Source organism: Equus caballus, chromosome 15 (assembly GCF_041296265.1).
Source record: "Equus caballus isolate H_3958 breed thoroughbred chromosome 15, TB-T2T, whole genome shotgun sequence".
In the NCBI taxonomy this organism is placed as follows: Eukaryota; Metazoa; Chordata; class Mammalia; order Perissodactyla; family Equidae; genus Equus; species Equus caballus.
Window position 1 is genome coordinate 99541298 of NC_091698.1, and position 13990 is coordinate 99555287.

General features: G+C 37.3%; 1 protein-coding gene across 1 annotated transcript in view; it reads left to right on the plus strand.

The window, feature by feature from the left end:
* The window catches only part of YWHAQ (tyrosine 3-monooxygenase/tryptophan 5-monooxygenase activation protein theta), a 42827-nt gene extending 28837 nt beyond the window's left edge, over positions 1-13990 (plus strand). The window contains exons 3-6 of the mRNA XM_001503580.6: positions 2225-2348; positions 10112-10275; positions 10925-11020; positions 12909-13990. Coding sequence (XP_001503630.1) covers positions 2225-2348; positions 10112-10275; positions 10925-11020; positions 12909-12968 — 444 coding nt within the window. The 3' untranslated portion in view covers positions 12969-13990. The remainder of the gene's footprint in view (positions 1-2224; positions 2349-10111; positions 10276-10924; positions 11021-12908) is intronic.

The window sequence follows — 13990 nt, forward strand, 5'->3', positions numbered from 1 at the left end:
TCCTTTAAAACAACTTTAGATATAATCCTTGCATTTTGTTTAGGCCATTTTGAATCAGATGAACAACGAAGTTCTTGAGTTAGAGCTGCATTTTCTAAACTTTTTCTTACCTGTAAGCAACCTTTTATTTCTTCAATAATATAGTGATGTGAATTTAAAAGTCTTACTAGGTTATTCTCCAAACTTCCCGATTTTATATCATAGTTAGCATTTTTATATAACATTAACTGATGATATCTGTGGCTGGTTTTCCAAAATGCAAACATAATCATGTCTGTTCTTGCTTAAAGTTTTTCACTAGTTTCACTTTGCTTGTATTGGTGGTTCTCAAACTTGCACGTAGGCGGAAGAGTGGGAACACCTGGCTGGCTAATTATCTCTAATATTTACTCAGTACTTAACATGTGACACTCTTTTATGCTTTTATGTCTATTTATTGTTTTTACTCCCAAATCAAACCTATGAGGTGTAGGTGTTAGTATCTTAAAATTTCTATGAGAATTTTTTTCTACTCTAATTTTTTTTTCTTTGAGGAAGATCAGCCCTGAGCTAACATCTGCTGCCTATCCTCCTCTTTTTGCTGAGGAAGACTGGCCGTGAGCTAACATCCGTGCCTATCTTCCTCTACTTTATATGTGGGACGCCTATCACAGCATGGCTTGACAAGTGGTGCCATGTCTTCACCTGGGATCTGAACTGGCAAATCCCGGGCTGCTGAAATGGAACGTGCGCACTTAACTGCTGCGCCAGTGGGCTAGCCCCTACTCTGTAATATTTTTTAATTCAAAATCTTTTAAAATTACTTAGCATTAAATAAAATGGATAGTCCAAAAAGATGTCATTTTGTCTTTTGTGACCTTTTTGTTTTGCTTGAGGAAAATTGTCCCTGAGCTAACATCTGTGCCACTCTCCCTCTACTTTGTATGTGGGATGCCTCCACAGCACGGCTGTTGAGTGGAGTAGGTCCATGCCTGGGACCTGAACCTGCAAGCCCAGGGCTGCCAAAGCAGAGTGCACAGAACTTGAACTACTCAGCCACGGAGCCAGCCCGTTTTTTGTGACTTTTTGTACTGTGAGCACACCTTGTACAAATACCTCAGTTTGAGAAGCACTAGCTCATTGGATCAAGAGTCTGTTTCTTTGTATGAAATGGGGGGTAAAACACATACTTAAATACTAACCTAATTATTTTTTTTATTTATTTTATTTTTTATTTTTTCCTTTTTCTCCCCAAAGCCCCCCAGTACATAGTTGTATATTATTCGTTGTGGGTCCTTCTAGTTGTGGCACGTGGGATGCTGCCTCGGCGTGGTTTGATGAGCAGTGCCATGTTCGCGCCCAGGATTCGAACCAATGAAACACTGGGCCGCCTGCAGCGGAGTGCGCGAACTTAACCACTCGGCCACGGGGCCAGCCCCACTAACCTAATTTTTTTAAATACAAGTGTTCAGTAGACATGACCATCAGTATAAGTTTCTAGACTCTTACTTTCCATCCCTGTACCTAACCTTGTTTTGGAGGGGCCCTGATCGGTGGAGGACACCAAGTAGCCCTGCTCTGGGCCATGGTGATTTACTGGTTCTGTGATTATACTGTTCTTCATTCTTGATACATTAAACATTTTGTTTCCTCTCCCTAAAATGATTGCACATCCTTGTTTTCTAACTGCTGCATGTCTATTATTCCCTCTAGACAAGTAAATATCCCTTCCCCAAGGAAGCCTGTCTAACCAGCGGCCACCTCCAGCAGAGCCAGATACTCCCTCTCTATGCTTCCATAGCCCCTTATTCCTATATCTCTTAATGCCTGGTGTACTATTTAAGGTGTTCTTACCTCTTTGTTGTTAGACTGTGAGCTCTTTGAGGGCAAGGACCTTATCTTATGTTGTCTTATATCCATGCTGGTCAAATGCAGTGCCTGGCACCTGGCAAGTATCAGGAAATGCTTAATGAATGAATGAATGGATGAGTGAACAGACAGGCTCTTTCTAATTAGTGTTTGGTGTAATCTAGCTTTATCATTAGAAACTATGACTTGCTATGAGCCAAAGCAGTCAGCTAATGGCAAACACCTGAACCCTGCTCTCAGCCCATGCTTCAAATCCTGGGTGGTACAGTGTAGAGTTACTGTGTAGTTAATGATTCAAGTGTATGTCATTGTGAGCTCTTGTCTGTAATGAAATAGATGTTTATTAGTGCCTACTGTTTTATCTTATTTCTTTCAGGAATTGTTGGATAAATATTTAATAGCCAATGCAACTAATCCGGAAAGTAAGGTCTTCTATCTGAAAATGAAGGGAGATTACTTCCGGTACCTTGCTGAAGTTGCATGTGGTGATGATCGAAAACGTAAGTACGTTTGGTTTATGAGTAAAACTAAAATATAAAAAAGGAAGGGAGGATAAATGGGACACTATGATGGTAGTCTCTGTGTAGCTTCCAAGCCCTTTATAATTTTAAAAAAATCTTGAAATCTATGTATAAAGAAAACTAATAATGTTACCTTATGTTCTCAAAACTGAAAATATGGTCATGAATTTATATTATGTGCCCCTTAAAAAAATTAACCTCATAAACTCTCTGATTATATTCTGATAAGTTGATATTTAAAAACATAAAACCATCTTTTATGCTTTAGAATCTGGTTCACCATATTTTTAGCCCCCGAGTTCTTTGCATATACTTTGAGTGATTCTGTTGTGTCACATGGCCGGTAGTGTCATTATACCTTGAAATTTAACTTAACTGGAAATTACAAATAGAGTATAGAAGCAGTACCTGATAAAGCGTACGAACTAATGGTCGTAAGGGTCCTCACTGATCTTGGGAGAAGAATGGATGAATTCAGTGAGAACTTCAACAGAGAATTGGAAAATGTAAAAAAGAACCAATCAGAAATGAAGAATAGGGGGGCTGGCCCCGTGGCCGAGTGGTTAAGTTCACGCGCTCTGCTGCAGGCGGCCCAGTGTTTCATTGATTCGAATCCTGGGCGTGGATATGGCACTGCTCATCAAACCACGCTGAGGCAGCATCCCACGTGCCACAACCAGAAGGACCCACAACGAAGAATATACAACTATGTACTGGGGGGCTTTGGGGAGAAAAAGGAAAAAAAATAAATAAACTCTTAAAAAAAAATAAAAAAAGAATAGGGGCCAGCCTGGTGGCATAGTGGTTAAGTTCACGTGTTGCACTTCGGCAGCCTGGGGTTCACAGGTTTGGATCCCAGGTGTGGAGCTATACACTGCTCATCAAGCCATGCTGTGGTGGACTCCCACATAGAAAATAGAGGAAGATTGGCAATAGATGTTAGCTCAGGGCCAATCTTGCTCACCAAAAAAAGAAAAAGAAATGAAGAATACAGTAATGGAAATGAAAAATTCACTAGAGGGACTCAGTAGCAGAGTAAAGGATACAGAAGAATGGATCAGTGAGCTGGGCGAAAGACTAGAGGAAATCACCCAAGCTCAACACATAAAAGAGAAAAGAATTAAAAAGAACGAGAACAGTCTAAAGGAGCTCTGGGACAACATCAAGTACACTAACATCCATATTATAGGTGTCCCAGAAGGAAATGAGAGAGATAAAGAGAATCTATTTGAAGAAATAGCTGAAAACTTTCCCAACCTAAGGAAGGAAACAGACATCCAGATACAGGAAGCACAGAGAGCACCAAACGAGATAAACCCAAAGAGGCCCATACCAAGACACATTAAAGAGAGAATTCTAAAAGCCAGAAGAGAAAGGCAACAAGTTACATGCAAAGGAAACCTGAGCCTGGAATACTCTACTTGGCAAGGTTATCATACAAAATGGAAAAAGAAAGAATTTTCCAGACAAGCAAAAAACTAAAGGAGTTTATTACCAAGAAACCAGCCTTACAAGTGCTAAATGGACTTATTTAAGTGGAAAAGAAACGACCACAAATAGGAATAAGAAAATTATAAAAAAAGACAACAAAAAAACAAATCACTGGTAATGGCAAATATACAGTAAAGGTAGCAGATCAAATACCTATGAAGCTTAATCGGAAGGGCATAAGACAAAAGTACTAAAATCACCTATTTCCATGATAAGAGGTTAACAGATACACATGCACAACAAAGAGGTTAATTATCAAAAACAAAAAGTGTAGGAGGAGGAGAGTAAAAGAGGAGAGCTTTTAGCAAGAGGTCAAACTGGAAGAGACCATCACCTTAATGTAGATTCCTGTTTATGTAGGTGATTGAGTATGAACCTTGTGGTAGTCACAAACCAGAAACCTATAATAAATACACAAAAAAAATTAAGAGAAAGGAACCCAAGTATAATGCTCAAGAAAGCCATCAAAACACAAGGGAAGAAAGCAAGAAAAGAGGAAAGGAACAGAGAACAACTGCTAAAACATGCATTAATAAAGTAACAGAGCCAGCCCTGATGGTTTAGTGGTTAAAGTTTGGTGCACTGTGCTTCAGCAGCTGGGGTTCAGTTCCCGGGCATGGAACTACACTACTCATCTGTCAGTAGGCATGCTGTGGCAGCAGCTCACATAGAACTAGAACGATTTACAACTAAAATATACAACTATGTACTGAGGACTTGGGGAGGGAAAAAAAAATTGTTTTTTAATGGCAATAAGTACATACTTAACAATAGCTACTTTAAATGTCGATGGACTAAATGCTCCAATCAAGACATAGGGTGGCTGATTGAATAAAGCAACAAGATCCATAGATAGCCTGCATACAAGAGACACACTTCAGACCTAAAGACACTCAGAAATTGAAAGTGAAGGGATGGAAGAAGATACTCCATGAAAATGGCAATGGAAAGAAAGCTGGGCTTTATTTATATCAGACAAAATAGAGTTTAAAACAGAAACTGTAACAAGACAAAGAAGGGCACTACATCATGATAAAGGAAACAATGCAACAAGAGGATATGCTATAACACTTGTTATCTATGCATCCAACATACGAGCACCTAAATATATAAAGTAATTATTAACAGGCATAAAAAGGAGAAACAGCAACACAATAATAGTAGGGGACTTAAACATTCCACTTATACCAATGGATAGATCATCCAAAATGAAGATTGATAAGGAAACATTGGTTTTAAATTACACATTAGACCAGATGAACTTAGTAGATGTATACAGAACATTCCATTCAAAAACTGCAGGATACACATTCTTTTTTAATTCCCTTGAAACATTCTCCAGGATAGATCACATATTAGGACACAAAACAACTCAATACATTTAAGAAGATTGAAGTAATACCAAGCATCTTTTCTGACCACAGTAGTATGAAACTAGAACTCAACTACAGGAAGAAAATTGGAAGAGCCACAAATATTTGGAGATTAAACAAAATGCTACTGAACAACAATTAAGTCAATGAAGAAATTAAAGGAGAAATCAAAATATACCTGGAGATAAGTGAAAATGAAAATACGACATGCCAAAATTTACGGGATACAGCAAAAGCAGTTCTAAGAGGAAAGTTTATAGCAGTACAGGCCTACCTCAATAAACAAGAAAAATCTCAAACAATCTAACAGTGCACCTAAAGGAACTGGAAAAAGAAGAACAAACAAAGCCCCAAATCAGTAGAAGGAAGGAAATAATAAAAATCAGAGCAGAAATAAATGAAATAGAGACTAAAAACAATTTTAAAAAATCAATGAAACTGAGAGCTGGTTCTTTAAGAAGATAAACAAAATGGACAAACCTTTAGCTGGACTCACCAATATGAAAAAGAGAAGGCTCAAATAAGTCAGAAATGAAACAGGAGAAATCACAACAGACACCTCAGAAATACAAGATTATAAGAGAATACTATGAAAACCTGTAAACGAACCAATTGGCTGTCTAGAAGAAATGCATAAATTCTTAGAATCATACAACCTTCCAAAACTGAATCAAGAAATGGTAGAGAATTTGAATAGACCAATCACCAGTAAGGAGATTGAAACAGTAATCAAAAACCTCCCCAAAAATAAAAGTCCAGGACCAGATGGCTTCCCTGGTGAGTTCTACCAAACATTCAAAGAAGACTTAATACCTATCCTTCTCAGACTCTTCCAGAAAATTGAAGAGGAGGGGAAGCTTCCTAACTCATTCTACAAGGACAACATTACCCTGATACCAAAACCAGATGAGGACAACACAGAAAAAGAAAATTACAGGCCAATATCACTGATGAACATCAATGCAAAATTCCAAACAAAATACTAGCAAATCAAATACAATACGTTAAAAAGATCATACACCATGGTCAAGTGGGATTTTTTTTTTCATGTGGGATTTATTGCAGAGATGGTTCAATATCTGCAAATCAATCAACGTGATGCACCACATTAACAAAATGAAGAATAAAAATCACATGATCCTCTCAATAGATGCAGAGAAAGAATTTGACAAGATACAGCATCCATTTATGATAAAAACTCTGAATACAATGAAGGAAAGTACCTCAACGTAATAAAGGCCATATATGACAAACCCACAGCTAATATCATTCTCAATGGAGAAAAACCAAAAACTGTCACTCTAAGAACAGGAACCAGGCAAGGATGTGTGCTTTCGCCACTCTTGCTTAACATAGTATTGGCAGTCCTAGCCAGAGCAGTCAGACAAGATAAAGAAATAAAAGGAATCCAGGGGGCCAGCCTGGTGGTACCTCAGTTAGGTTCGCACATTCCACTTCGGTGGCCCAGGGTTCACTAGTTTGGATCCCAGGTGCAGACCTATGCACTGCTTATCAAGCCATGCTGTGGCAGGCATCCCACATATAAAGTAGAGGAAGATGGGCACAGATGTTAGCTCAGGGCCAGTCTTCCACAGCAAAAAAGAGGAGGATTGGCAGCAGATAATAGCTCAGGGCTAATCGTCCTCAAAAAAGGGGGAAAAAAAAGGTATCCACATTGGAAAGAAAGAAGTGAAACTGTCACTATTTGCAGATAACATGATTTTATATATAGAAAACCTGAAAGAATCCACCAGAAAACTTTTAGAAATAATAAATGAATACGGTAAAGTTGGAGGATACAAAATCAACATATAAAAACCAGTTGTATTTCTGTACACTAACAATGAAGTAGCAGAAAGAGAAATTAAGAATACAATGCCTGAGAGCCAGCCCTGATGGCCTGGGGTTAAAGCTCTGCATGTTCTGCCTCAGCACCCTAGGCTTGGCTCCCAGGCACGGAATCACACTACTGGTCTGTCAGTAGCCATGCTGTGACAGTGGCTCACATAGAACAACCAGAAGGACTTACAACCATGTACTGCGGCTTTGGGGAGCTAAAAAAAGAAAAGAGAGAGAGGGATATTGGCAACAGATGTTAGCTCAGGGTGAATGTTTCCCAGCAAAACTTTTAAAAATAAATTTAAAAACTCTTTAGGGGGGCTGGCCCCATGGCCGAGTTTTTAAGTTCGTGGGCTCTGCTTTGGCAGCTCAGGGTTTTTCTGGTTCAGATCCTGGGCACAGACATGGCACTGCTCATCAGGTCACGTTGAGGTGGCATCCCACATGCTACAACTGGAAGGACCCACAACTAAAATATACAACTATGTACTGGGGGAATTTGGGGAGGAAAAAAAGCAGGGAAAAAGGAAAAAAGATTGGCAACAGTTGTTAGCTCGGGTACCAATCTTTAAAAAACAAAACAAAACTCTGCAGGGGGAAAAAAATTGCAATCCCATTTACAGTTACAACAAAAAGAATAAAATACCTAGGAATGAATTTAGCCAGACATGAAAGACCTGTACACTGAGAGCTGTGAAACATTGTTGAAGGAAATTGGAGACAAAGAAATGGAAAGCTATTCCAAAGAACACAAACACACTAATGCATAAAGGTATATGCACCCCTATGTCCATTGCAGCGTTATTCACAATAGCCAAGACTTGGAAGCAACCTAGGTGTGCATCAAGGGACCAATGGATAAAGAAGATGTAGTGTATATACACAATGGAATACTACTCAGCCATTAAAAAAAAAAAAGATGAACTCTTGCCCTTTGTGACAACATGGATGGACCTTGAGGGTATTATGCTAAGTGAAATAAGTCAAAGGGAGAAAGTAAAATACCGTATGATCTCACTCATAAGTAGAGGATAAGAACAAGAAACAAACACATAGCAACAGATTAGCTTGGTGGTTACTGGAGGGGAAGCGGGGAGGGAGGAAGGTGAAAGGGATGAGTAGGCACATGCGTGTGGTGATGGATTGTAATTAGTCTTTGGGTGGCAAACATGATGTGATCTACACAGAAATCGAAATATAATGATGTACACCTGAAATTTATATAATGTTATAAACCAATGTGACTGCAATGGGAAAATATGTGAGGAAACACTAAGAAGTGAATGGTGATTCTATTAATATAATAAGGTTATCATTTTCTTTTCTGCATTTTCTGGGGTTTTTGTTACTGTTATTTTTACCATAAAAATGTTAAACTTATAAAACTCAAAAAAAGGAATATAGAAACAGAATGTTGTACTTTTTCTGACATTAATTTGTTAACTATTTTGGAGGATCATAACATTAACTACTAATTATATATCACCAAATTTCTGAGGAGAAGTGAAATGAGAATATTATTGCTAGTATATAATTTGTCATAGAAAACATGAGGGAAAAGAGTAGCTGAGTTGCTGGACTTGATTGTTAAAAGATCAAAGTACATTTATTAGCAGTGAATTATTTCTTGGAGCCTTGGTAGCTGAGTATAATATAGATCCTATCAAATTTTGTGTATGTGCCTGCTACCAAATTTATCAAGCAAGTTCTAGGTAGAAGTATCGCTTAACTCCTTATTTTTTTCCGGTAAGTTTATTATTTTGTTCTTAATTTTGCCCCATCCAAAAAGCATACTTGCATAAATAGTTACTATGGTCTCCTACCCCCATTGTTGCTAACCGTAAGTGAGACAGTTTTACCATCCCAAATAGCAGTGTAGTTGAAGATATAAAGAGAGAATTGTTATGCCCTTCTGTAAGAAATCTGTATACTAAACTTACTGTATTACTGATGTGTAATTTCTGTTGCCATAAAAACAAGCAAAATTGAACATGACAAATACTTGCATAGAACTGAACATTTAAACACCATCAAGTCAAAGGAATGTTGGGGATATTGGGATGTAGCTCCCCCATTGGTCTGACTTAACCTTTCTGGCCCACTGGCGTTTTCTAGTCTCATTCCTAGAATACTTCAATAGTCTGGGATGTCTAGATAGTCTGTGAGTACAGCCTAAGAGCTGAGACACTTGGTACTACTCGCTGTAGTGCTTCCATATGTGCCACACAGCCAGAGCGCCTTAGTATGTGAGGGCTGCACCAGCCATGTCTGGATCAATAAACGTGCCGTTTCAGAAAAGGAAAATGCACACATTCAGATCGTAAAGGGATAACTTAATTTCTGTTAGGTCAGAATTTCTATAGCTGTAATGGGCCAGTGGCCTCATTCAGAAAATGTCAAAGAATGGATATAATCAAATTAGTGTTGGTAATACTTCCTAAACATTCTTTTCAGGAAAATGGCATTTTTTTTAGGCCAGTAATCAAACTCTGGTCAGCAGATTTTGTTCTATATATTGGTGCTTTTATGTTGCTTTTCACTTAATATGTCTTAATACCAAGGATCGGTATTGTTTCAACAAAGAAGTCACAAGAATAGAGGTTTTGGTGGTGGTGATCTTTGTAAAGTGACTACATTATTTTGGGAAGGGGTGTTACAGCCAAATTGTTTTCCCGTCCTTCATTGAGATATTATTGACATATATCAGCCAAATTTTTTTTAATTGCTGCATTTCCGAGTAATAAAATTAAAGGACATGAAACAAGAAAATTGTTTTAGTCCTAGAGATGGGAAAGTCTTATATACTATCTCATGGTTTTTTATTAAGCTGATTATAAGTAAGGAACATTATAAACTAGTTTTTAAATTTCCACTACAAGATAATGGTTTTTGGTTTGCTACTATGGTTTTGAAAGAAAGCTGCAGAGAAAACTCTGTTCTACCAAGAGCTAATATCGTATGTTAAAGGTGTTATTGTGCTGTATACTAGAGGATTATTTTCAGCATCATGCTTTTCTGTTTCATTTTTTCCCTTCACAGAAACGATAGATAATTCCCAAGGAGCTTACCAAGAAGCTTTTGATATAAGCAAGAAAGAGATGCAACCCACACACCCAATCCGCCTGGGGCTGGCTCTTAACTTTTCTGTATTTTACTATGAGATCCTTAATAACCCAGAGCTTGCCTGCACACTGGCTAAAACGGTAAGATGTGTGCCCAGAATTACCATCCTTAGCTAAGGATTTGAGATAAGTATGTTAATTTCTAGATATTTTACTTGGATACCCAGGAGTGATTTCTACTATAGTTATTTGGATATCTCCTTTTTTTATCATCATGACTACCTACCATTACCCCTCTCAACACTTTAGTCTCTCGCAACTGTGGTTATAAGCAATAATATCTGTCTAAAGAGCATAATGTTCAGAGTAATCGAAAAAGTTAGAAAGAAATATAAAGGATTGGAAACTAATGCCTATCGGGTTTGGTCACTAGAGTAGCTGCATTCCTCAAAGTGTTTCAAAAAGGGTGAGTATGGAGGGGTTTTTACAAATAAATACTAGTTCTTACTGCTAAGAAGTTTATTAGGTATAGCTTCTGTGTTATGTGTCTTGTGAAAGAATAAGAAATGTTTGTTTACTGATAAGTACATATAGCTTTATAAGTTTCGGGTCACAATCATAAGTTCTTAAACTGAAAATCTGAGGATATGATTCCATTGAATTTTGTTTTTAGTTGATAGTAGAACATAAGGTAGATGTTCACCTATTTTATGAAAATGGTTTGTCATTGTAGACTAACCAGTTTTCTGTCAATGCAAATGTTGTTTACCATGGGTATTCCTATTTATAGGCTTTTGATGAAGCCATTGCAGAACTTGATACACTGAATGAAGACTCGTACAAAGACAGCACCCTCATCATGCAGTTGCTTAGAGACAACCTAACAGTGAGTTGTTCATTCTTTTATTTCCTTTTCGGGAACAACAGTACTTGTGTTTTATTTCGGGCTCCCTATCTTTTGGGGGCAATTATTTAAGAGTTACACTTTCTCTTAGAAAATGAATAGATAAGTAAAAGTGTCAGGTGCTTGCTCGTATTTTGTATAGGATAACTGTTGTTTTGTAGGCAGGTTTTCAAGTTGAATAGGCATTTTTTCAGACCTTCTTGAGAAGTACTAAGATCACAGGAACCCATAATATTAACATCATTGACAGGAAAATGTTGATAAATTATGTTAATACAGTTTATGTGGTTTCAGTATTTTCTTCCTCTGGGTAAATTAGCTATACCAAGTTAGGGACCATGTAGGTATCTGAGCTTTCCTGAAATCATCTGAAGTGCCTTATTCCAATAAAATTATACCTTTTTTTTCTGCCTACTTCTTGGATAGGCAGATGATGCGGGAAAAAGTAATGGAGAAAAAATACAGGTTGACCTTTATTGAGATTCTTTTATAGGTTCAAGTAAATTTGATATGTCGTATGTCAAAGTCACTAGACAAAATGTGGAAGAAGAGAATACACCTTTTAATATAAATGTAGTTTCCCAAGCCCCCCAGTTTGGTGCTTTACCTTTTGCTAAAGAGAATTTTATATATATATATATATATATATAAAAGCGCCATATATATTATATATAATATATAATTATATGTAATTAATAATTATATGTATGACATATATTATCTATATAGTAGCGCCATATCTGTTCACCTTTGCTGAACAGGGAAATTATGAAGACACTTCATTCCCAGCCATTAGAAATCCCTGCAGTTGTGAGATAACGATAGAAGAATAATCAGCATAAATAGCTTCTAGAGAAGAAAAGCAAACTGAGCAATTTTACCTCTTCGCAGATATACCATAGAGCTACATTGTATAAGATTCTAGGTTTTCTAAAGTTGCAAGTAGTGTCTTGGTGCTGGTCTAATAGAAATCCATTTTGTGAGTTATTGATTATAGTCAATAAATATTGACTATTCTCTTCTTCATCGTTCCATCCTAAAATTGGAGAGATCCTCGGAGATCAATTTTATTTTAATGCCCTACTTAATTCAAGAACCTTCTCTATATATCTTCATATACACATGCTGCTTCCCTATAACTGACACCACCCACTCCTCTATTTCACTCTTTGCAGCGACACAAAGTAAACCTGTTTCTTTTTCTATATGATAGCCCTTCAGATACTTAGGCACAATTACTGTGACAAAACTTTTCTGCCTTATTACGTTTTTTTTTTTTGAGGAAGATCAGCCTTAGCTAACATCTTTTGCCAATCATCCTCTTTTTTTGCTTGAGGAAGATTAGCCCTGAGCTAACATCTGTGCCAGTCTTCCTCCACTTTATCTGTGGGTTGCTGCCACAGCACGGCTGACAAGTGATGATCCGAACCCATGAACCCGGGCCTCTGAAGCAGAGTGTGCTGAACTTAACCACTCCGCCACAGGGCTGGCCATCTTACTCCAATAAATTATCTTTTAATAGTGCTTTTAAGAAGAGCATTGGGCTGCTGGGAATGGAGAGTGCATTAAATTCCAAGGATGTTACCTTGTTTTTTTGGAAATTATAATACTTTTAAAATAAAGCGTAAGTTTTAAACATACTCAAATATTACATATGGGTGTGTCATTTTGTATATGCATTGTGAAAGATCTACAGAATACACTAGGAGGAGTTAATGGTATTTGGGGTTTTGAGAAATATAACTTCCAGTCTTAATCTCTATTGTTTGAATAATTTACCACTCTCAGAATTACATTTTGATATAACAATGGGACTTGATATAATTATCTGATCTAGAAATAGTAACTCAATATGATTCTTTTTTCCTAGTTATGGACGTCAGACAGTGCAGGAGAAGAATGTGATGCGGCAGAAGGGGCAGAAAACTAACTGCATACAGGGTGTCATCTTTATTTCCCTCAAGAAACCTTTTTACACATCTCCATTCCTTATTCCATTTGGATTTCCTATAGCAAAGAAACCCATTCATGTGTATGGAATCAACTGTTCATAGTCTTTTCACACTGCAGCTTTGGGAAAACTCCATTCCTTGATTTGTGTTTGTCTTGGCCTTCCTGGTGTGCAGTTACTGCTGTAGAAAAGTATTAATAGCTTCATTTCATATAACCATAAGTAACTTCCAAACACTTATGTAGAGGACTAAAAATGTATCTGGTATTTAAGTAATCTGAACCAGTTCTGCAAGTGACTGTGTTTTGTATTACTGTGAAGATATGAAAATGTAGTTAATTACAATTTAAAGAGTGTTCTACATAACTTCTTAATTTCTACATTCCCTCCCTTACTCTTCTTCAGGGGTTCCTTTCAGTAAGCAACTTTTCCATGCTCTTAATGTATTCCTTTTTGGTAGGAATCCAGAAGTATTAGATTGAATGGAAAAGTATTTGACATTTGTGGGCTGGGGGGTCGCAAATTGAAACACCTCCTGTATCATATCTGAAGGAGGTCTTGTGTATCTGTGACAACGGGGTTTCCTATTCACTCTTCATTTGCTGCTGTTTAAGTTGACAACTTCCCTTCCCAATAAAAATTCACTTACACCTCCTGCCTTTGTAGTTCTGGTATTCACTTTACTATGTAATAGAAGTAGCATGTTGCTGCCAGAATACAAGCATTGCTTTTGGCAAATTAAAGTGCATGTCATTTCTTAAATACACTAGAAAGGGGAAATAAAAAGTACACAAGTCCAAGTCTAAAACTTTAGTACTTTTCCATGCAGATTTGTGCACATGTGAGAGGGTGTCCAGTTTGTCTAGTGATTGTTATTTAGAGAGTTGGACCACTATTGTGTGTTGCTAATCATTGACTGTAGTCCCAAAAAAGCCTTGTGAAAATGTTATGCCCTATGTAACAGCAGAGTAACGTAAAATAAAATTACATTTTATAAACCA